General features: G+C 35.5%; 3 protein-coding genes across 3 annotated transcripts; 2 read left to right on the top strand and 1 right to left on the bottom strand.

Annotated features, from left to right (window-relative positions):
- The first annotated feature begins 12,629 nt into the window (after window positions 1-12,629).
- LOC139885831 (scarecrow-like protein 21) lies at window positions 12,630-15,418 on the top strand. Its single transcript, XM_071869584.1, has 2 exons — window positions 12,630-12,940; window positions 13,524-15,418. Exon 2 carries the CDS (start codon window positions 13,579-13,581, stop codon window positions 15,124-15,126), a length of 1,548 nt encoding a protein of 515 aa, XP_071725685.1. The 5' UTR covers window positions 12,630-12,940; window positions 13,524-13,578; the 3' UTR covers window positions 15,127-15,418.
- A 502-nt stretch (window positions 15,419-15,920) lies between these two features.
- On the top strand, window positions 15,921-17,905 carry LOC139850158 (putative inactive receptor-like protein kinase At1g64210). The gene is made up of 2 exons (XM_071839748.1): window positions 15,921-17,022; window positions 17,292-17,905. Exons 1-2 carry the CDS (start codon window positions 15,921-15,923, stop codon window positions 17,903-17,905), a joined length of 1,716 nt encoding a protein of 571 aa, XP_071695849.1.
- Window positions 17,906-18,410: 505 nt separating this feature from the next.
- Window positions 18,411-21,173, bottom strand: LOC139885832 (uncharacterized). The gene is made up of 4 exons (XM_071869585.1): window positions 20,761-21,173; window positions 20,482-20,610; window positions 20,194-20,378; window positions 18,411-18,987 (listed from the first exon to the last, which is right to left on the bottom strand). Exons 1-4 carry the CDS (start codon window positions 21,088-21,090, stop codon window positions 18,636-18,638), a joined length of 996 nt encoding a protein of 331 aa, XP_071725686.1. The 5' UTR covers window positions 21,091-21,173; the 3' UTR covers window positions 18,411-18,635.
- Between the last annotated feature and the right edge of the window lie 525 nt (window positions 21,174-21,698).

Consider the following 21,698-nt stretch of genomic DNA (forward strand, 5'->3'; position numbering starts at 1 on the left):
AATTAATATGGAACGTTTTTAATCAATAAGAACGGGACATTTCAGTTGGTATCCGAGCGTTGGTCTTAGAGAACCAGAATTTTGCATTAGTGTGTCTTATCGAGTTTGTTAGGATGCATTAGTGAGTCTGGACTTCGACCGTGTTTACTTGAAAAATGATTGCTTGACAAATTTTGTTGGAAACTATATATTTTTAACATGTGAATATTATGTGATATATTAATCTCTTAACGCGTTTGATATTATGTGATAGATGTCTACCTCTAGAACAAGTCCCATTGACTCACCTAATAATAATGAAGAGTCAAATGTAAATTGGAATGATTCGTGGACTGATTCACAAGTTCCCGAAGAGGAACCGGGAGAAGAGTCGGAACCGGAAGAAGAATCGGAACCGGAAGAAGAATCGGAACCGGATGAAGAAATTGAACCGGTGGGGGAAATAATAAAACGGTTAAGTAAAAGAAAATCCTCAACCAACCGACCAAGGTTAATTATGGTCAATGGTGTTTCCGCCAAGGAAGCAAAATATTGGGAGGATTACCAATTCTCCGATGAATCGGATTCCGACGAGAATTCCAATGATGTTATAGAAATTACCCCAACTGAATTTAAAAAGGCAAAAGAAAATAATAAGGGAAAGGGCATAAAAATAGAGAAATCTAATTCCAACCCCGATGAACTTTATATGTATCGTCAACCCCCGAAGTCCTTAAGTTGTAACAATGACCCGGGAACCTCTAAACCACCAGGTTTTTCTAAACCAATGTGGACAACGACGGCTCGTATTAGGGGAACATCATATATTCCTAGAAACTTGGCAAAACGAACCAAAACCGAAGAAGAAGAAACGAGCGAGTCGGAATAAGATAGTTGTATTCGTGTGGTGTAATATATGTAATATAGTGTGCTTATGTTTTATGATATATGTAAAAATTGCTTGTATTAATAAGTATTTTTTTTATGAATCTAACTCTTGTCTATTTTACAGTTTAAAAACACAAAATGGATAGACAACCCAATATTTTAAGAGACCTACCCGGAGACATGATTGATGAAATCTTGTCTAGAGTCGGCCAGAATTCTTCAGCACAACTATTTAAGGCGAGATCAGTTTGTAAGACATTCAAAGAACGTTCCAAGAATGTCTTGGTTTATAAGAGACTTTCGTTTGAAAGATGGGGGATATCACATTGGGAAACCCATAAGTTACGATGTGTTTACTTTGACGCATATATTGCGGGGAACCCAAATGCTATTTTACGCAACGGGTTAAGAAATTATTTTGACTCAATATATCCGAATATTGGACTTCGTGATTTAGAAAAAGCGGCTAACATGCAACATAAAGAAGCATGTTATGCTTACGGATTAGTAATGTTCGCTTCTCACCAAAGTGAGAACAAGAACATCGGGCTACAACTATTAAACAAAACGTTTCCACAAGTGACGGAGTCGGTAATTGGGGTAAGAAATGAGGTTTTTAGATTATTACGGGACTGTTGGACATTACGTAACCCTCGTCCCTTTGACGACGTTACAACACGCTGTCTTATCAACGGCCATAACGGTTATGTTGCACAAGACCAAGGATGGGAAGTAGTCCTAGTAAAACCAGAATGCATGACTTGTTTCTGGACGTATGAATTACGTGTCTTTATTGCCTTTGCTGAACGACTTGTGTACTAGCTAGAATTATCTTCACAACTATCTTGTATCAAAGTTATTGTGTGCTATATTTCATGCTTTATGTAAAATAAGCGGTATTGTAAGTTTGTAAAATATTGTATAAAAGTTTGAACGCGAAATATTATTATAATCAGTTTTTCATATAGAATTGTAGTAGTTGAATTGTATATTAGCTACTAAGTATGAACTTAACGGGTAGGTACTACCCGAATTTAAACTTATAAAACGCTAATATGAAGAAAAAGCTTTTATAAATGAGTTCATATTATGCTACGAAATACTATTAACTACTCTTAATATTCTGTATGATTAACTTGTTCCATTTAACTATTTTGAAGGAAATGGCACCGACTACTCGACACACCGTGAATATGAATGAAGAGGAATTCCGTACTTTTCTAGCTTCAAACATAGCCGCAGTACAGGCTGCGCTACATACCAACAATAACCTTGGATCTAGCAGTACAGGAAATCGTGTAGGATGCACCTACAAAGAATTCACTGCCTGCAAACCTTTGGAATTTGATGGAACCGAAGGACCGATCGGATTGAAACGGTGGACCGAGAAGGTCGAATCGGTGTTTGCCATAAGTAAGTGTACTGAAGAGGACAAAGTAAAGTACGCTACGCATACCTTCACAGGTTCTGCGTTAACATGGTGGAATACCTATCTAGAGCAAGTGGGACAAGACGATGCGTACGCACTACCGTGGTCAGCATTCAAGCACTTGATGAACGAGAAGTACCGTCCCAGAACCGAGGTCAATAAGCTCAAGACAGAACTTAGAGGGTTACGAACCCAAGGATTTGATATTACCACGTACGAAAGACGATTCACAAAATTGTGCCTATTGTGTCTGGGAGCATTCGAAGATGAGGAAGAGAAGATCGACGCGTTTGTGAAAGGATTACCGGAAAGAATCCAAGAAGATATAAGTTCACACGAGCCCGCCTCCATACAACAGGCATGTAGAATGGCTCACAAACTCGTGAACCAAATTGAAGAAAGAATTAAAGAACAGACTGCTGAAGAGGCCAATGTGAAGCAAGTCAAAAGAAAGTGGGAGGAAAACGGTGATAAGAATCACCAATACAACAACAACAGCAATTACAACAATAATCGCAACAATTATCCCAACAATCGCAACATCAATCGCAACTACAACAAACGGCCCAACAACAACAACAACAACAACAACAACAACTACAACAATCATCCCAACAACAATAATAACCGCAACAACAACAACTATCAGAAGCAGCTATGCCAAAGGTGTGAAAAGAATCAATCGGGGTTCTGCACCAAATTTTGCAACAAGTGTAAAAGAAATGGTCATAGCGCGGCGAAGTGTGAGGTCTACGGACCAGGGGTTAATAGAACGAAAGGAACAAATGGTGTCGGAACGAGTAATGGCGGAGCAAGTAGTGTCGGAGCAAGTTATGCCAATGTAGTTTGTTATAAATGTGGAAAACCGGGCCACATTATTAGAAATTGCCCGAACCAGGAGAACACGAATGGACAAGGCCGTGGAAGAGTTTTCAATATTAATGCGGCAGAGGCACAGGAAGACCCGGAGCTTGTTACGGGTACGTTTCTTATTGACAATAAATCTGCTTACGTTTTATTTGATTCGGGTGCGGATAGAAGCTATATGAGTAGAGATTTTTGTGCTAAATTAAGTTGTCCATTGACGCCTTTGGATAGTAAATTTTTACTCGAATTAGCAAATGGTAAATTAATTTCAGCAGATAATATATGTCGGAATCGAGAAATTAAACTTGTTAGCGAAACATTTAAGATTGATTTGATACCAGTAGAGTTAGGGAGTTTTGATGTGATAATCGGTATGGACTGGTTGAAAGAAGTGAAAGCAGAGATCGTCTGTTACAAAAATGCAATTCGCATTATACGAGAAAAAGGAAAACCCTTAATGGTGTACGGAGAAAAGGGCAACACGAAGCTACATCTTATTAGTAATTTGAAGGCACAAAAACTAATAAGAAAAGGTTGCTATGCTGTTCTAGCACACGTTGAGAAAGTACAAACTGAAGAAAAGAGCATCAATGATGTTCCCGTCGCAAAAGAATTTCCTGATGTATTTCCGAAAGAATTACCGGGATTACCCCCACATCGATCCGTTGAATTTCAAATAGATCTTGTACCAGGAGCTGCACCAATAGCTCGTGCTCCTTACAGACTCGCACCCAGCGAGATGAAAGAACTACAAAGCCAATTACAAGAACTTTTAGAGCGTGGTTTCATTCGACCAAGCACATCACCGTGGGGAGCTCCTGTTTTGTTTGTCAAGAAGAAAGATGGTACATTCAGGTTGTGTATCGACTACCGAGAGTTGAACAAACTTACCATCAAGAACCGCTACCCACTACCGAGAATCGATGACTTATTTGATCAACTACAAGGCTCTTCTGTTTATTCAAAGATTGACTTACGTTCCGGGTATCATCAAATGCGGGTGAAAGAAGATGATATTCCAAAGACTGCTTTCAGAACACGTTACGGTCATTACGAGTTTATGGTCATGCCGTTTGGTTTAACTAATGCACCAGCTGTGTTCATGGACCTTATGAACCGAGTGTGTGGACCATACCTTGACAAGTTTGTCATTGTTTTCATTGATGACATACTTATTTACTCAAAGAATGACCAAGAACACGGTGAACATTTGAGAAAGGTGTTAGAAGTATTGAGGAAGGAAGAATTGTACGCTAAGTTTTCAAAGTGTGCATTTTGGTTGGAAGAAGTTCAATTCCTCGGTCACATAGTGAACAAAGAAGGTATTAAGGTCGATCCGGCAAAGATAGAAACTGTTGAAAAGTGGGAAACCCCGAAAACTCCGAAACACATACGCCAGTTTTTAGGACTAGCTGGTTACTACAGAAGGTTCATCCAAGACTTTTCCAGAATAGCAAAACCCTTGACTGCATTAACGCATAAAGGGAAGAAATTTGAATGGAATGATGAACAAGAGAAAGCGTTTCAATTATTGAAGAAAAAGCTAACTACGGCACCTATATTGTCATTGCCTGAAGGGAATGATGATTTTGTGATTTATTGTGATGCATCAAAGCAAGGTCTCGGTTGTGTATTAATGCAACGAACGAAGGTGATTGCTTATGCGTCTAGAAAATTGAAGATTCACGAACAAAATTATACGACGCATGATTTGGAATTAGGCGCGGTTGTTTTTGCATTAAAGACTTGGAGGCACTACTTATATGGGGTCAAAAGTATTATATATACCGACCACAAAAGTCTTCAACACATATTTAATCAGAAACAACTGAATATGAGGCAGCGTAGGTGGATTGAATTATTGAATGATTACGACTTTGAGATTCGTTACCACCCGGGGAAGGCAAATGTGGTAGCCGATGCCTTGAGCAGGAAGGACAGAGAACCCATTCGAGTAAAATCTATGAATATAATGATTCATAATAACATTACTACTCAAATAAAGGAGGCGCAACAAGGAGTTTTAAAAGAGGGAAATTTAAAGGAGGAAATACCCAAAGGATCGGAGAAGCATCTTAATATTCGGGAAGACGGAACCCGGTATAGGGCTGAAAGGATTTGGGTACCAAAATTTGGAGATATGAGAGAAATGGTACTTAGAGAAGCTCATAAAACCAGATACTCAATACATCCTGGAACGGGGAAGATGTACAAGGATCTCAAGAAACATTTTTGGTGGCCGGGTATGAAAGCCGATGTTGCTAAATACGTAGGAGAATGTTTGACGTGTTCTAAGGTCAAAGCTGAGCATCAGAAACCATCAGGTCTACTTCAACAACCCGAAATCCCGGAATGGAAATGGGAAAACATTACCATGGATTTCATCACTAAATTGCCAAGGACTGCAAGTGGTTTTGATACTATTTGGGTAATAGTTGACCGTCTCACCAAATCAGCACACTTCTTGCCAATAAGAGAAGATGACAAGATGGAGAAGTTAGCACGACTGTATTTGAAGGAAGTCATCTCCAGACATGGAATACCAATCTCTATTATCTCTGATAGGGATGGCGGATTTATTTCAAGATTCTGGCAGACATTACAGCAAGCATTAGGAACTCGTCTAGACATGAGTACTGCCTATCATCCACAAACTGATGGGCAGAACGAAAGGACGATACAAACGCTTGAAGACATGCTACGAGCATGTGTTATTGATTTCGGAAACAGTTGGGATCGACATCTACCGTTAGCAGAATTTTCCTACAACAACAGCTACCATTCAAGCATTGAGATGGCGCCGTTTGAAGCAATTTATGGTAGAAAGTGCAGGTCTCCGATTTGTTGGAGTGAAGTGGGGGATAGACAGATTACGGGTCCGGAGATTATACAAGAAACTACCGAGAAGATCATCCAAATTCAACAACGGTTGAAAACCGCCCAAAGTCGACAAAAGAGCTACGCTGACATTAAAAGAAAAGATATAGAATTTGAAATTGGAGAGATGGTCATGCTTAAAGTTGCACCTTGGAAAGGTGTTGTTCGATTTGGTAAACGAGGGAAATTAAATCCAAGGTATATTGGACCATTCAAGATTATTGATCGTGTCGGACCAGTAGCTTACCGACTAGAGTTACCTCAACAACTCGCGGCTGTACATAACACTTTCCACGTCTCGAATTTAAAGAAATGTTTTGCTAAAGAAGATCTCACTATTCCGTTAGATGAAATCCAAATCAACGAAAAACTTCAATTCATCGAAGAACCCGTCGAAATAATGGATCGTGAGGTTAAAAGACTTAAGCAAAACAAGATACCAATTGTTAAGGTTCGATGGAATGCTCGTAGAGGACCCGAGTTCACCTGGGAGCGTGAAGATCAGATGAAGAAGAAATACCCGCATCTATTTCCAGAAGATTCGTCAACACCTTCAACAGCTTAAAATTTCGGGACGAAATTTATTTAACGGGTAGGTACTGTAGTGACCCGAACTTTTCCATGTTTATATATATTAATTGAGATTGATATTTACATGATTAAATGTTTCCAACATGTTAAGCAATCAAACTTGTTAAGACTTGATTAATTGAAATATGTTTCATATAGACAATTGACCACCCAAGTTGACCGGTGATTCACGAACGTTAAAACTTGTAAAAACTATATGATGACATATAATGGATATATATATAGTTAACATGATACTATGATAAGTAAACATATAATTAAGTATATTAACAATGAACTACATATGTAAAAACAAGACTACTAACTTAATGATTTTTAAACGAGACATATATGTAACGATTATCGTTGTAAAGACATTTAATGTATATATATCATATTAAGAGATATTCATACATGATAATATCATGATAATATAATAATTTAAAATCTCATTTGATATTATAAACATTGGGTTAACAACATTTAACAAGATCGTTAACCTAAAGGTTTCAAAACAACACTTACATGTAACGACTAACGATGACTTAACGACTCAGTTAAAATGTATATACATGTAGTGTTTTAATATGTATTTATATACTTTTGAAAGACTTCAATACACTTATCAAAATACTTCTACTTAACAAAAATGCTTACAATTACATCCTCGTTCAGTTTCATCAACAATTCTACTCGTATGCACCCGTATTCGTACTCGTACAATACACAGCTTTTAGATGTATGTACTATTGGTATATACACTCAAATGATCAGCTCTTAGCAGCCCATGTGAGTCACCTAACATATGTGGGAACCATCATTTGGCAACTAGCATGAAATATCTCATAAAATTACAAAAATATGAGTAATCATTCATGACTTATTTACATGAAAACAAAATTACATATCCTTTATATCTAATCCATACACCAACGACCAAAAACACCTACAAACACTTTCATTCTTCAATTTTCTTCATCTAATTGATCTCTCTCAAGTTCTATCTTCAAGTTCTAAGTGTTCTTCATAAATTCCAAAAGTTCTAGTTTCATAAAATCAAGAATACTTTCAAGTTTGCTAGCTCACTTCCAATCTTGTAAGGTGATCATCCAACCTCAAGAAATCTTTGTTTCTTACAGTAGGTTATCATTCTAATACAAGGTAATAATCATATTCAAACTTTGGTTCAATTTCTATAACTATAACAATCTTATTTCAAGTGATGATCTTACTTGAACTTGTTTTCGTGTCATGATTCTGCTTCAAGAACTTCGAGCCATCCAAGGATCCATTGAAGCTAGATCCATTTTTCTCTTTTCCAGTAGGTTTATCCAAGGAACTTAAGGTAGTAATGATGTTCATAACATCATTCGATTCATACATATAAAGCTATCTTATTCGAAGGTTTAAACTTGTAATCACTAGAACATAGTTTAGTTAATTCTAAACTTGTTCGCAAACAAAAGTTAATCCTTCTAACTTGACTTTTAAAATCAACTAAACACATGTTCTATATCTATATGATATGCTAACTTAATGATTTAAAACCTGTAAACACGAAAAACACCGTAAAACCGGATTTACGCCGTCGTAGTAACACTGCGGGCTGTTTTGGGTTAGTTAATTAAAAACTATGATAAACTTTGATTTTTAAGTTGTTATTCTGAGAAAATTATTTTTATTATGAACATGAAACTATATCCAAAAATTATGATTAAACTCAAAATGGAAGTATGTTTTCTAAAATGGTCATCTAGACGTCGTTCTTTCGACTGAAATGACTACCTTTACAAAAACGACTTGTAACTTATTTTTCCGACTATAAACCTATACTTTTCTGTTTAGATTCATAAAATAGAGTTCAATATGAAACCATAGCAATTTGATTCACTCAAAACGGATTTAAAATGAAGAAGTTATGGGTAAAACAAGATTGGATAATTTTTCTCATTTTAGCTACGTGAAAATTGGTAACAAATCTATTCCAACCATAACTTAATCAACTTGTATTGTATATTATGTAATCTTGAGATACCATAGACACGTATACAATGTTTCGACCTATCATGTCGACACATCTATATATATTTCGGAACAACCATAGACACTCTATATGTGAATGTTGGAGTTAGCTATACAGGGTTGAGGTTGATTCCAAAATATATATAGTTTGAGTTGTGATCAATACTGAGATACGTATACACTGGGTCGTGGATTGATTCAAGATAATATTTATCGATTTATTTCTGTACATCTAACTGTGGACAACTAGTTGTAGGTTACTAACGAGGACAGCTGACTTAATAAACTTAAAACATCAAAATATATTAAAAGTGTTGTAAATATATTTTGAACATACTTTGATATATATGTATATATTGTTATAGGTTCGTGAATCAACCAGTGGCCAAGTCTTACTTCCCGACGAAGTAAAAATCTGTGAAAGTGAGTTATAGTCCCACTTTTAAAATCTAATATTTTTGGGATGAGAATACATGCAGGTTTTATAAATGATTTACAAAATAGACACAAGTACGTGAAACTACATTCTATGGTTGAATTATCGAAATCGAATATGCCCCTTTTTATTAAGTCTGGTAATCTAAGAATTAGGGAACAGACACCCTAATTGACGCGAATCCTAAAGATAGATCTATTGGGCCTAACAAACCCCATCCAAAGAACCGGATGCTTTAGTACTTCGAAATTTATATCATATCCGAAGGGTGTCCCGGAATGATGGGGATATTCTTATATATGCATCTTGTTAATGTCGGTTACCAGGTGTTCACCATATGAATGATTTTTATCTCTATGTATGGGATGTGTATTGAAATATGAAATCTTGTGGTCTATTGTTACGATTTGATATATATAGGTTAAACCTATAACTCACCAACATTTTTGTTGACGTTTAAAACATGTTTATTCTCAGGTGAATATTAAGAGCTTCCGCTGTTGCATACTAAAATAAGGACAAGATTTGGAGTCCATGTTTGTATGATATTGTGTAAAAACTGCATTCAAGAAACTGATTTCGATGTAACATATTTGTATTGTAAACCATTATGTAATGGTCGTGTGTAAACAGGATATTTTAGATTATCATTATTTGATAATCTACGTAAAGCTTTTTAAACCTTTATTTATGAAATAAAGGTTATGGTTTGTTTTAAAAATGAATGCAGTCTTTGAAAAACGTCTCATATAGAGGTCAAAACCTCGCAACGAAATCAATTAATATGGAACGTTTTTAATCAATAAGAACGGGACATTTCAACAAATCTATATTAATCATATTCTAGCTAACTTGTATTGTATTATACATGTATTCTAATATATTATGTAATCTTGGGATACCATAGACACGTATGCAAATGTTTTGACATATCATATCGACCCATCTATATATATTATTTGGAACAACCATAGACACTCTATATGCAGTAATGTTGGAGTTAGCTATACAGGGTTGAGGTTGATTTCAAAAATATATATACTTGAGTTGTGATCTAGCCTGAGACGTGTATACACTGGGTCGTGGATTGGGTCAAGATAATATATATCAATTTATTTCTGTACATCTAACTATGGACAACTAGTTGTAGGTTACTAACGAGGACAGCTGACTTAATAAACTTAAAACATTAAAACGTATTAAAAATGTTGTAAATATCTTTTGAACATACTTTGATATATATGTACATATTTGTTATAGGTTCGTGAATCGACCAGTGGTCAAGTCTTACTTCCCGACGAAGTAAAAAAATCTGTGAAAGTGAGTTATAGTCCCATTTTTAAAATCTAATATTTTGGGATGAGAATACATGCAGTTTTATAAATGTTTTACGAAATAGACACAAGTAATTGAAACTACATTATATGGGTGAATGATCGAAGCCGAATATGCCCCTTTTGCTTGGTAGCCTAAGAATTAGTAAACCGATCTACTAATTGACGCGAATCCTAAAGATAGATCTATTGGGCCTAACGAACCCCATCCAAAGTACCGGATGCTTTAGTACTTCGAATTCGTTTTTATCATGTCCGAAGGATTTTCCGGAATGATAGGGGATATTTTTATATGCATCTTGTTAATGTCGGTTACCAGGTGTTCACCATATGAATGATTTTTATCTCTATGTATGGGATGTATATTGAAATATGAAATCTTGTGGTCTATTATTATTATGATTTGATAATATATAGGTTAAACCTATAACTCACCAACATTTTTGTTAACGTTTTAAGCATGTTTATTCTCAGGTGATTATTAAGAGCTTCCGTTGTTGCATACTAAAATAAGGACAAGATTTGGAGTCCATGCTTGTATGATATTATGTAAAAACTGCATTCAAGAAACTTATTTTTGATGTAATATATTCTTATTGTAAACCATTATGTAATGGTCGTGTGTAAACGGTGTATTTTAGATTATCGTTATTTGATAATCTACGTAATGCTCATATAGAGGTCAAAACCTCGCAACGAAATCAATTAATATGGAACGTTTATAATCAATATGAACGGGACATTTCAGCATTCTCGTAGTGACTAGTCGGCCTAGACTAACTAAGACTAGTAGTCGGTTAATGAATAACTTTGACTTTGATCAGTCAGAATTGGACCAGTTTTGATAAAATAATTGATTATAAATCGATTTTAACCTGTTGACTGACAACTTTAACAGACTTACGTCTAGTTAGGTCAGACTAGTCCTTAAACCCGAATGCCGCGAAAGTCTCCACGCAGTGGTGGAAGCATTAACATTAACATTGAACTATACACTAAGATGATACTCCGTATTTGTTTTATTTTTAAAAAGCAGATGAAGAAAGTGGATATGTCAACTTTTGTTGTTATGATGAGAAATTACATAATCATGCACTTATTTTTGCAAAAGATATCTTAAAGCTCTCTCGATTACATTTGTTTGCAAGCTTCTACGAAACGAAATATGTTGATTCACCGATATTTTTTAGAGTTGTTTAGAGTCTTCAATTATCTATTTATTTAAATTTGACAGTGGTGACTACTATTATTTATTCAACGTACTAAAGTGGTTTTATGAATATACTTATAGTCGGTGTTGTAAAAGTCGGTCGACTTGGCCGATGCGTCATTTTTTTGGGTTCTCCGTCCCGTTTTTTCTGAAAACGACTCAAAAGACGGTCAAAGCTAAAAGTTCGGTCAAAGTCTGTCAAAGACAGTCAAAGTTGGTCAAAAACGGTCAAAATCAGTCAAGTTTTAATCAAGATGTGATATGTTTTAAAATTAGGGTTTGTTTTTATTTTTTGGGCCGCTCTTTTCTCTGTGTCCTTACTGAATATGTACTCGGTAACATTAATTGAGTTTGAAGTCTGATTGTATTTAAATTCAAGTTCTTAATTAAAAAATTTATGGTACAAAATCAACTATTTTATACATATATAAATATATATTTAAGAAATTATTAATAAAGTCAACGTTGGTCAACGACCGATGCGTCCCCGATGCGTCCCCTACTCGACCGACGCGTCCTTTTTAGGTCTCGACCGATGCGTCCCCGACTCGCGACTTTTACAACCTTGGTTGCTTTCATTTTAATTTAGTTTCTTACATTATTCTATTTTAACATTTGTATTTTCATTCAAATGCTAATACGTTTTGTCTATTTATTGTCAACAAAATATAAACAAAACAATTTTAACATTTACATTTGCTTAATACCTATAACATATCATTCAATAAATTTGTTTAAACAACCCGTAGTTCCACCCTTCCTTTATTATCACTAATTAATTAATGGAACATGTTTTGGAGTGGAGTGGTTAGACTACACGCTTTATATTTATCTTGTTGAAGTGCACTAAACCGGCAGATCAGTCGTCGGATAGGGTCAAAGAAACCACCTGCTGATTACATTACACTTCTAAATTCAAAACACCGCGTCCTTCATTCTTTCCTTCTTTCTTCTGAGCTCCTCCCTATAAAATCAAGCAACTTTCTTTTTCTATTTTATTGAAAAGAAATTAAATTATTATCAGTATTATATTAGTACTCTACTAGTTTGGAGGACTACATCTATTGTTTGCTGCTTCATAAATCATACCCATCTATCTCAATTGATCACTTTAACAGTTTAACTGTCACAACAACAAGAAATCTAAAAACCTACCTATAAAATCAAGCAACTTTCTTTTTCTATTTTTATTGAAAGGAAACTATTATTATTTTTAGTACTCTACTACGGAGGACTACATCTATCGTCTGCTGCTTCATAAATCATAACCATCCATCTCAATTGATCACACTTCAGCTACCACAAACAACAACAAGAAATTTAAAAAGGTACCAACTTTCTTATCTATTTCAAATCAAGATTTGATCTTTATACCTCAAACATTATAATCTTATTTAGGGGGATCACTGTTAGGGTTTCTCTGTTTGAAACATATTAATTGCAAGAACCAAGATTTGTTTCTAACTTGGGTTTATTTTTATCTTATCTAAGTTTTCTAATTAGGGTTTTCTTTTTACATTTTAGCTTGGTTTAGTTATCTACCTGTACCCAATCAACTGTGATATACTTGTCTATGGATTCGCTCTAATTAATTAAACCAAAAAAAAAGAGAGAGAAACATAAGCATCCTTGGAGTTTACTTGTGGTAGCTTAAATTAAAGGGCTTATGCTTAATAGGTTATAAGCTTATTATGTTAAAAAGCTCTTTATTAAGATCCTAAATTTTAACTTTGTGAAAATAGCTTATCTGGCCCAAATAAAATATTAACCCATAGGGGCAAATGTGATTATCTCAGTCAGATACGAGTAACACAATAAGCTAAAAGAAGATGTCTATTCAAGTTAATCCAAAATCCCCAGCTATTATTATGTTAGTTAATGACTCACAAAGTCATCTTGTGGTGTATGCAGTTAGCTCGATGAAATCGACTAATGGTGATGAGATAATGATGATGATGATGATGAGATGAACTCTGAAATTAATCCCAACATCATGGAGGCATCTAAGCAACCCTATTATTGGCAGCAACATCAGCAGCAGAACATAGATCAAAATTCAATCTTTGAAGATGTAAACCAATTTGATGTTCAAACACCCGAATTCGCCAACAATTCTTCTTCCGTTTCAGGTTTCTCATCTAATGGCAGCCCTGCATCACTTCAAGATTCTCAACCCTTTCAACCCGCTGATTATACTTGCACCTCTCATTTGAATGTGCCGTCTGGTTTTGAAAACAATGTTGATGACGAATTGCTGCTCACGATGAGTGAACTCGGCACTATACTGGGAATCGATCAAGATTCAAACTTTAATGTTTCTTCTTCTCCTTCTTGGGAATATATCAATCCAGGTGACGTGGAATGTCGAAAAATGGAAGAGTTTATTGCTAGAGGTGACTTGAAACAAGGGCTTTTTGCTTGTGCTAAAGCAGTTGCAGAAAACAACACAATAACTGCAGACAGGTTAATTTCGATGTTACGGCCGTTGGTGTCTGTTTCTGGTGACCCCACACAAAGGTTAGCTGCTTACATGTTAGAAGGACTCGTGTCTCGATTCTATGGCTCTGGTAGGGCTATATATAAATCTTTAAAGTGTAAAGAACCAACAGGTCGTGACCTTTTTTCTTATATGATGTTACTATATGAAGCATGCCCTTATTTCAAGTTTGGTTATTTATCTGCTAATGGAGCGATTGCCGAAGCCACCAAGAACGAAGATAAAATCCACATAATCGATTTTCAGATTGCGCAGGGTGGTCAGTGGGCAACTCTTATTCAGGCTTTAGCGGGTCGACCCGGTGGCCCACCAAAGCTACGGATCACCGGTTTAGATGATTCTCGGAACGCATTTGCTAGAGGTGGTGGATTGAACATTGTTGGTCAGAGACTAACCAAACTTGCAGAATCATTAAAAGTACCGTTTGAGTTTCATGGTGTACCGGTTTTTGTTTCAGATATTGAGATTAAACATCTTAGGGTTCAGCCGGGGGAGGCATTGGCTGTTAATTGTGCGTTGGTGTTGCACCATTTACATGATGAGACTGTGAATATTGATAATCATAGGGACCGATTGATAAGTCTTATTAAAAGTTTGTCTCCAAAAGTTGTTACTCTTGTTGAGCAAGAAGCTGATGTGAATAGGACAAACTTTTTTCCTAGGTTTCAAGAGGTGTTCGGATACTATTCGGCTATGTTTGAATCGATTGATGCTACTCTACCAAGGGATCATAAAGAGCGAATTAATGTTGAACAGCATTGTCTTGCTGGTGAAATAGTTAATATATTGGCGTGTGAGGGGATCGAGAGGGAGGAGAGACACGAGCTTTTCGGGATGTGGAGATCACGTTTTATGAAGGCGGGATTCAGTCAGTTTCCACTGAGCTCGCATGTGAACGCCACCATTAAGAAGCTGCTTGAGAACTATTGTGATAAGTATAGTCTTGAAGAGAGAGATGGGGCTTTGTTTCTTGGATGGATGAATCGAGATTTGGTGTCGTCTTCTGCATGGAGATAGTAGTGGTGTGCATGAATGTGATGTGAGCCAACTTTGTAAGTTTTAGATAATAGGAGTAGTACTGTCTGGAACTAGTCTTTTACATGCTGTTTAATATGTAACTTTGTGTGATTTTATGTGGTAATAAAGCCTTATTTCTTGCAGTTTAATTGTCTACTTCGGCTGTAAATAATCCAAAATATAATTGCATAAACATTATCCATCTAACAATTAGTTTCTTAGATAGTACACAAGTTAACAATATATGTTGTTAGCAATGTCCTTTTTATTTGAAAGTAGAATTTATCATGTATACGGTACATTCTTGTAATCATCAAAGATTATTATTAACTTTATGGTCTGCTGTTATATCTTAAGACGACATCTCTTGTTTGTGCCGTTGTTCTGATCTGTATGCATCTGTCCACATTGTGCAAGATTCTCATCTCAAAAAACAATGCAAAAACTAGTAAAAAACACTAGTAACATTCCCTATTTTACCCTCAACATATATCATTAACAAGTACATTACATGACTGTGAAAGGGTCAATCTAGTCACAATCCTGGATGTTTAAGAAAGACACCGTCACACGATAATTTTTAGATTCTTGTTGTTGAGCCTCTAGAAACTATCAACTTTTTTTTTGTCTTCTTTCAACAGATTATAACAAATTAGTAGAGATGAAGGGTCATGTTTCTGCTTCTGCTCAGTTTTACCAATTTCCAAAAAACATACAAATAAAAGAAAAATTAAATTAAATTAAATTAAAAAAATCCATCTACATCTCATTCAAAGTAAGTCATTTAAGCTTCAATGATGCAGAGAAGGCTGTTATGTTTCCTCACTATTTTTGTTCTATGTGCTAATGTTAGCAGTAAAAGTAAGTTTTCAGAATCTGAATCTTTACACAGTTTCATTCAGTCTGTTGACCCTGCAAATAATCTAAGGTTTAAAGGGTTAAATTCGAATCCTTGTTTGCTTCGGTGGAAGGGAATTAAATGTTTATTGAATTCAAATTCAATTGTAGAAGTAAGTCTTGATAATATGAATCTTAGTGGGATAATTGATACCAACACCCTTTGTAATCTCCCGAATTTGCGGGTGCTAAACTTAGCTAGGAATCACATACATGGTAATATACCGAAAACAGTTTCTAGATGTTCAAATTTGAGGTACTTAAATTTAAGCAACAATCTGTTAGATGGTAGTGTACCCAAATCTCTTTATAATCTCAAGAATTTGAAGATAGTAGACTTATCTAACAACTTTTTAACATGGGAGAAAAAGCAAAAAGTCCGGTCAACAGAACGACATACGTATACCGAAGTCAAACTAGACCCTATAGCTCAAAACGACACTGCAGCTGCTCCATCAGGGGATAACGTGAATCACGCTAAACGAAAAGCACATCACTATGTGTTATGGGCAGAACTTGGTCTAGCCATAGTGTTACTTGTTCTGCTTGCCTTTTTCGTGAACTTGAGGATTGCAAAATATTTAAGGGAAAAAAAGACGGCAAAGAACATCACCGATGATGATTCTTCACCTAAAACGTCAATAGGTACTAGTATGAGGGAAGTAAAGCAGGATGAAAAGAATCAAGAACTTGTGTTTTTTGTGGATGAGAAAGATCAATTCAAATTGGAAAACCTTTTTGATGCTGGAGCAGATATGCAAAACCAAAATTTCTGTAGCAGCCTTTACAAGGTTCAACTTAACAACAATGTAGCTTATGCGGTTAAAAGATTAAAGAAACTGCCGGCATCGTACGATGACTTTAATCGAACGATGACGATGGTTGGGAGATTGAATCATCCCAACATTCTACCTCTTGTTGCTTATAGTTGTCAAGGTGAAGAAAAGCTTCTAATTTATAAGTATCAGAATAAAGGAAGCCTTCTATCACTCATGGAAAGTAAGCTTCAAGCTTCAAACTTACAAAATTTATGTTACTTTTTTTTTGGTATATGTTTAAAGGACTTTTCTTATGACAACCCTTAGGGCTGTCATTAAAAAATTCGGACATGCATTAGTTGTTTGTACACTGAACTACTCACGTTCTGAAAATAACTACCACTCACTAACTCAATGTATAACTGCTCTATGAATACATATAATTCTTAATGATGACAGCCTTTAGGGTTGTTATTAGAAAATTTCATATTTGAATTTTGTTATTTGTAGGATACGTTGAGGGGAAGCGAGACTTCAATTGGAAACTAAGATTGTCTATAGCGGTTGGTATAGCGAGGGGTATGGATTACATATACAGAAGCTTCGAAGAACCAGATAATATAATTGCTCATGGAAATATTAAGCTTTCTAACATTTTGTTAAATGAAAATGAGGAGCCATTAATAAGTGAATATGGGTATTCAAGTTTGCTTGATCCCAAGAGTGTTTGCCTATTCAGATCAAACGGTTATACAGCCCCGGAGAGATGTTTATCAGAACAAGGTGACGTGTTCAGTTTTGGAGTGATTTTGTTGGAACTGTTAACGGGGAAAATTGTGGAAAACAGTGGGTTAGATCTCCCGAAATGGGTTAAGGCCATGGTGCGAGAAGAATGGACCGGTGAGGTGTTCGATAAGGAAATGGCGAAAGTTGGAATGTATGCTTTTCCATTGTTAAATGTTGCACTCAAATGTGTGTCTCATTTTGCTGAGAATCGACCATCGATGGCTGAGGTATTGGAGACGATTGTAGGTGTTGTTGATGATGATCTTCCAGGTTCGTCCCCAGAGTCCAGCCCTCTAGATGGTCATGGTCTTTATTCAGTGGCAGAGGAGGAAGTTTGACTTATTATTGTTTAGTCGATTAATGTATATAGAGGAACCAGATTAGTGCATGTGTTTTGCCCCTGATAACTCAAGCAGTGCATTGGCGACTGTTTTTCCAATATTGGCATGTTTTTCTTTGACTGTTTTTGTATACTTTATCACTAAGTGAATTAGTAAACGCGGTTTTGCTTACTGATAAGCGAATATCGAGTATCAAATTAGGTTGTTTTTTGTTTTTTCATTGTAAGATTATAAAATTTGAGAGGATATTAGGATATGTATAATGTTCATATGTTATGTTATATGGTTACTTCATGTGGTGGTCCATATGGCTTTGAGTTATACATCCATTAAGTTTACAAAAGTTAATGAAATAGTTAGATGGTAACTTTAGTTGAAGTAATAAGGTGTTAGTTGTTAATGAATGTTATGGTTTGCTGACTTAACTGGGTCAAATTTACCTCTTTGTAATTCAAATAGGTCAAACTTGCAACATCTATCCTGCACCAACAGCTAAAGAGAATTTTCTGGCAACATCTGATGTAATTAATCGGCGAAAAACAAGTACCATACATTGTATCAAATGATTTCGGTGTCTATATGTATACAATTAATGTGGTTTACATAAGCTGTCAAACTACATCTCCCATAGATACCATGCACAAATTCATCTTAGTGAAACTAGTAAAGGCTCATCAATCTGATTATGCATAACACCATTAAAACTAAACAATAACAAGTAAGACACTTACTGTTGGTTAGCATTATCAAGATCGTAAAAACTCGCAAGGTAGGCCAGTGCGTCCGAGTTGTTATTGCATACTTTCCAAATTGACGAAATCTCTCCCCTGGAAACGGTCCCCCAATCTTCACACACATCCATAAACTCTAATAGCTTTGAGTAAAACGAGTCGTAGTTCATCAGAATAAATGGAACAGGTAGTGCAGATCCTATTCTCTGTAATTGGATCAATGCAAGAATCTCAAAAGCCTCGTCTAGAGTCCCAATGCCACCTGGCAGAACGATTACAGCTGTCTTGTCTTGGCTACGAGATCTAACCACCGCATCAACTAACCCGTGCTTTCTTGCAGAAAAGAACCTATAAATAAAGACCTGTTTAATCTAAAGATGCAACTTTTGACATAATTTTTATGAGATGGTTGATTCAGGTTATGTTTAAAAACTTATATCTCTTAATGGGTTAGGGTAAAATCAAAAATAAATAACGCTAAAAATGAAACGGCTCAACCTGAACAAGCCTGAATTGTATTGCTAAAGCATACAACCACCAGTGCGGTAAAACTCCCCGATTAATGTCGATTACTCCCCGATTATTCCTTTTTAAACCGGTCGATCCGAGATTCCAAAATCCGAGTAATTAATCAGTCAACGTAAGTCAATGGGTCAAAATTAAATTTAGCTGGTCAAAGTTGGATTTAGTCAGTCAAAATCGGTCAAAGTTAATATTGGTCAACATTTCAATAAGAAATTAAATTAGAAATTTCGAATTTTTGAACAAACGAAGATTATGTTTATGTTTCTAGACAATTATATTAACGTTTATGTTTATATTTATTGATTTCTTGTACAGAGGCGTCTTAGAGGGTGTGCTAACATGCGCAATCGAACAAGTCCAAAATTCGAAGGGGGCAAGGGGCCTAATATTTTGAAAACTCGAGTATATATACTTGTTTTTCTAATTGTTCTTTTAGGGGAAATTAATTTACAACGGAAAAACAAAAACTTTTTATTCGTTTTTTTCAAATTTTTTGAAAACCCCTATATATAAATTGTAAAGTTTAACGTTTATAAGGGCTCATATTTTATATTTCGATCAGGTTCCTATAATAAATGAGACAACCCTGTTATTGTATGTTTACATATATAATTTTGAAATTTATTACTTAATAGTAACAAAAGTCCAATCCGATCACTCCCCGGGGGTGATACTCCCTCAAAAGACCCGACCGAATACTCTAGCGATTTTTGCAACCTTGACAACCACTCGGGTCATTTTACTAAAATGATTAGGTTATTATGGTCATAATAAAGGGTTTAGAAGCATATTTAGCACCCTAATTACGAATTTATGAAAAGAAATGGAGACAGAATTTTTTCGGGTCAGGTTGACCTGAAAAAAAAAATAGACCTCTGTTTATACGAATTCTTTTTGACCCGTTATTCAAGCAGCCTAACCTGGCCGCTTGGCCTCTTCTAGTTTAATCCATCAGTGTCAATCGTGCGATCATTGTGGATGGAAATAACTCAATAAGTAACCTAATAAGGAATTAGTGTACATTCGTACCTGCATGTAAGGTAAGTATGAGAAGGAAGATACGGATGAAAATTGGTTGATGTCCATTCGTTAGCTTCTTTACCGATCTTGAATCCGCCAACAGTTTTCCCGGCTTGAAGAGCACCTCGAGTGGCTGCATCCATGAGCCCTGGCCCAGCCCCTGACCATGAAGTACACCCCAAGAGGCTTGCTACCTTTAACAACATCAAACATATAATTTCAAGAAAGAACTGGAAGATATGAAAAACTCGTTCGAATTGAGTATGTGTTTGAATGGTGGGAAAAAAAGGATCTTGCCTGCTTAGCCAAATCTTGTGTTTGGATGTAATGTTCATGTCCTGGGCCCATCCTTGCAGAACCCAGGTACACAACTCCCCTCCCAAGCCTGCGTATTAGCTCGTAGCACATTTCAATCTCTTTTTTCACCTTCAATATGTACAAGCCAAGATTTATGAATAATATGGGGGCTCAAGTATGAAATCATATGGTAATTAAAATGTAATTTGCAAATAGTAACAGGTGGAGTAATAATCATATGGAATAAGAGGATGATGATTGGAATAAGTGAATGAATACCTGGGTAGAGCTGCTTCTTTCATCATAACCAGAATCATCATAATCAACATTCAATTGAATAGAATCTTCAATTTTGGAAGATAAACAATAAATCCTGCTACTTATATTTGGATCGCGGTTTGAGAAGTGAACACTGCCATGACTAATCGGAGTGTGATGATTTGAAATCAAACAACGAATGTTATTGAAAACCCTATGACCATAATAATAATAATAATCATGATCTTGATGTTGATGATGAGGATGTAAAAGGTTCCATGCCGCTAAACTATCAACACCTCTTGTTCCTCCTATTGATATTGATAGAGTAGCAGCAGAAAACCATCCCATTTGATTGAAGTTACAAGTTTTTCTTGTTTCTACTCAACCAGTTAACTGATGCTCACTACAAATCCCAATTCAATTGGGTGGGATAACGCCCGCCCGCCCGCATCAATTCGTCATCACACTCACTTTATTTATTTATCTATTTATTTATATTTATTTATTTATTTATTTATTATTAAATTAAAATATATGAATTGGGCTGGTAGTATATTTTTATTTTTGGGCTGCTAACTTCATGTAGATTCTAGACCACTCATCCAGCCCCCTCTCAATTTTACTTTTTCAATTTCGGTCCTCCAAATTTTCTATCCCCTGTTTTTTTTCTTTTTCTTTTTTTCTATAATCTTCATTTACAATAACTTTCTCAAATTTTTTTACAACTTTATTTTTTCTTTTCTCCAATTTTTTTTTTCTTTTCACACATTTTGGTAATACTTGACAAAAGTATCCTAAATACGTGGATTTTAATTAAAATAATTATTGAAGATTAAATTAGATTTGTTTGGTTTGTTGTAACGGAATATTATTTATTTGTTAAGATTGGCTTATTGGCGATAAAATATTTTAATTTGAAACTTATAGTTGTGTGCAAAGAAAAGTTTTCGACCGCA

The sequence above is a fragment of the Rutidosis leptorrhynchoides genome, chromosome 1 (assembly GCF_046630445.1).
Source record: "Rutidosis leptorrhynchoides isolate AG116_Rl617_1_P2 chromosome 1, CSIRO_AGI_Rlap_v1, whole genome shotgun sequence".
Taxonomy (NCBI): Eukaryota; Viridiplantae; Streptophyta; class Magnoliopsida; order Asterales; family Asteraceae; genus Rutidosis; species Rutidosis leptorrhynchoides.

What these genes read in the sequence shown, in the direction of transcription:
- LOC139885831 (XM_071869584.1), top strand. Translation starts at nt 13,579, where the DNA reads ATGAACTCTGAAATTAATCCCAACATCATGGAGGCATCTAAGCAACCC.
- LOC139850158 (XM_071839748.1), top strand. Translation starts at nt 15,921, where the DNA reads ATGATGCAGAGAAGGCTGTTATGTTTCCTCACTATTTTTGTTCTATGT. An exon ending in CCTTCTATCACTCATGGAAA is followed by an intron (nt 17,023 to 17,291) that starts GTAAGCTTCAAG and finishes TGTTATTTGTAG; the next exon opens with GATACGTTGAGGGGAAGCGA.
- LOC139885832 (XM_071869585.1), bottom strand. Translation starts at nt 21,090, where the DNA reads ATGGGATGGTTTTCTGCTGCTACTCTATCAATATCAATAGGAGGAACA. An exon ending in CACAAGATTTGGCTAAGCAG is followed by an intron (nt 20,379 to 20,481) that starts GCAAGATCCTTT and finishes ATGTTGTTAAAG; the next exon opens with GTAGCAAGCCTCTTGGGGTG. An exon ending in CATACTTACCTTACATGCAG is followed by an intron (nt 18,988 to 20,193) that starts GTACGAATGTAC and finishes CTTTATTTATAG; the next exon opens with GTTCTTTTCTGCAAGAAAGC.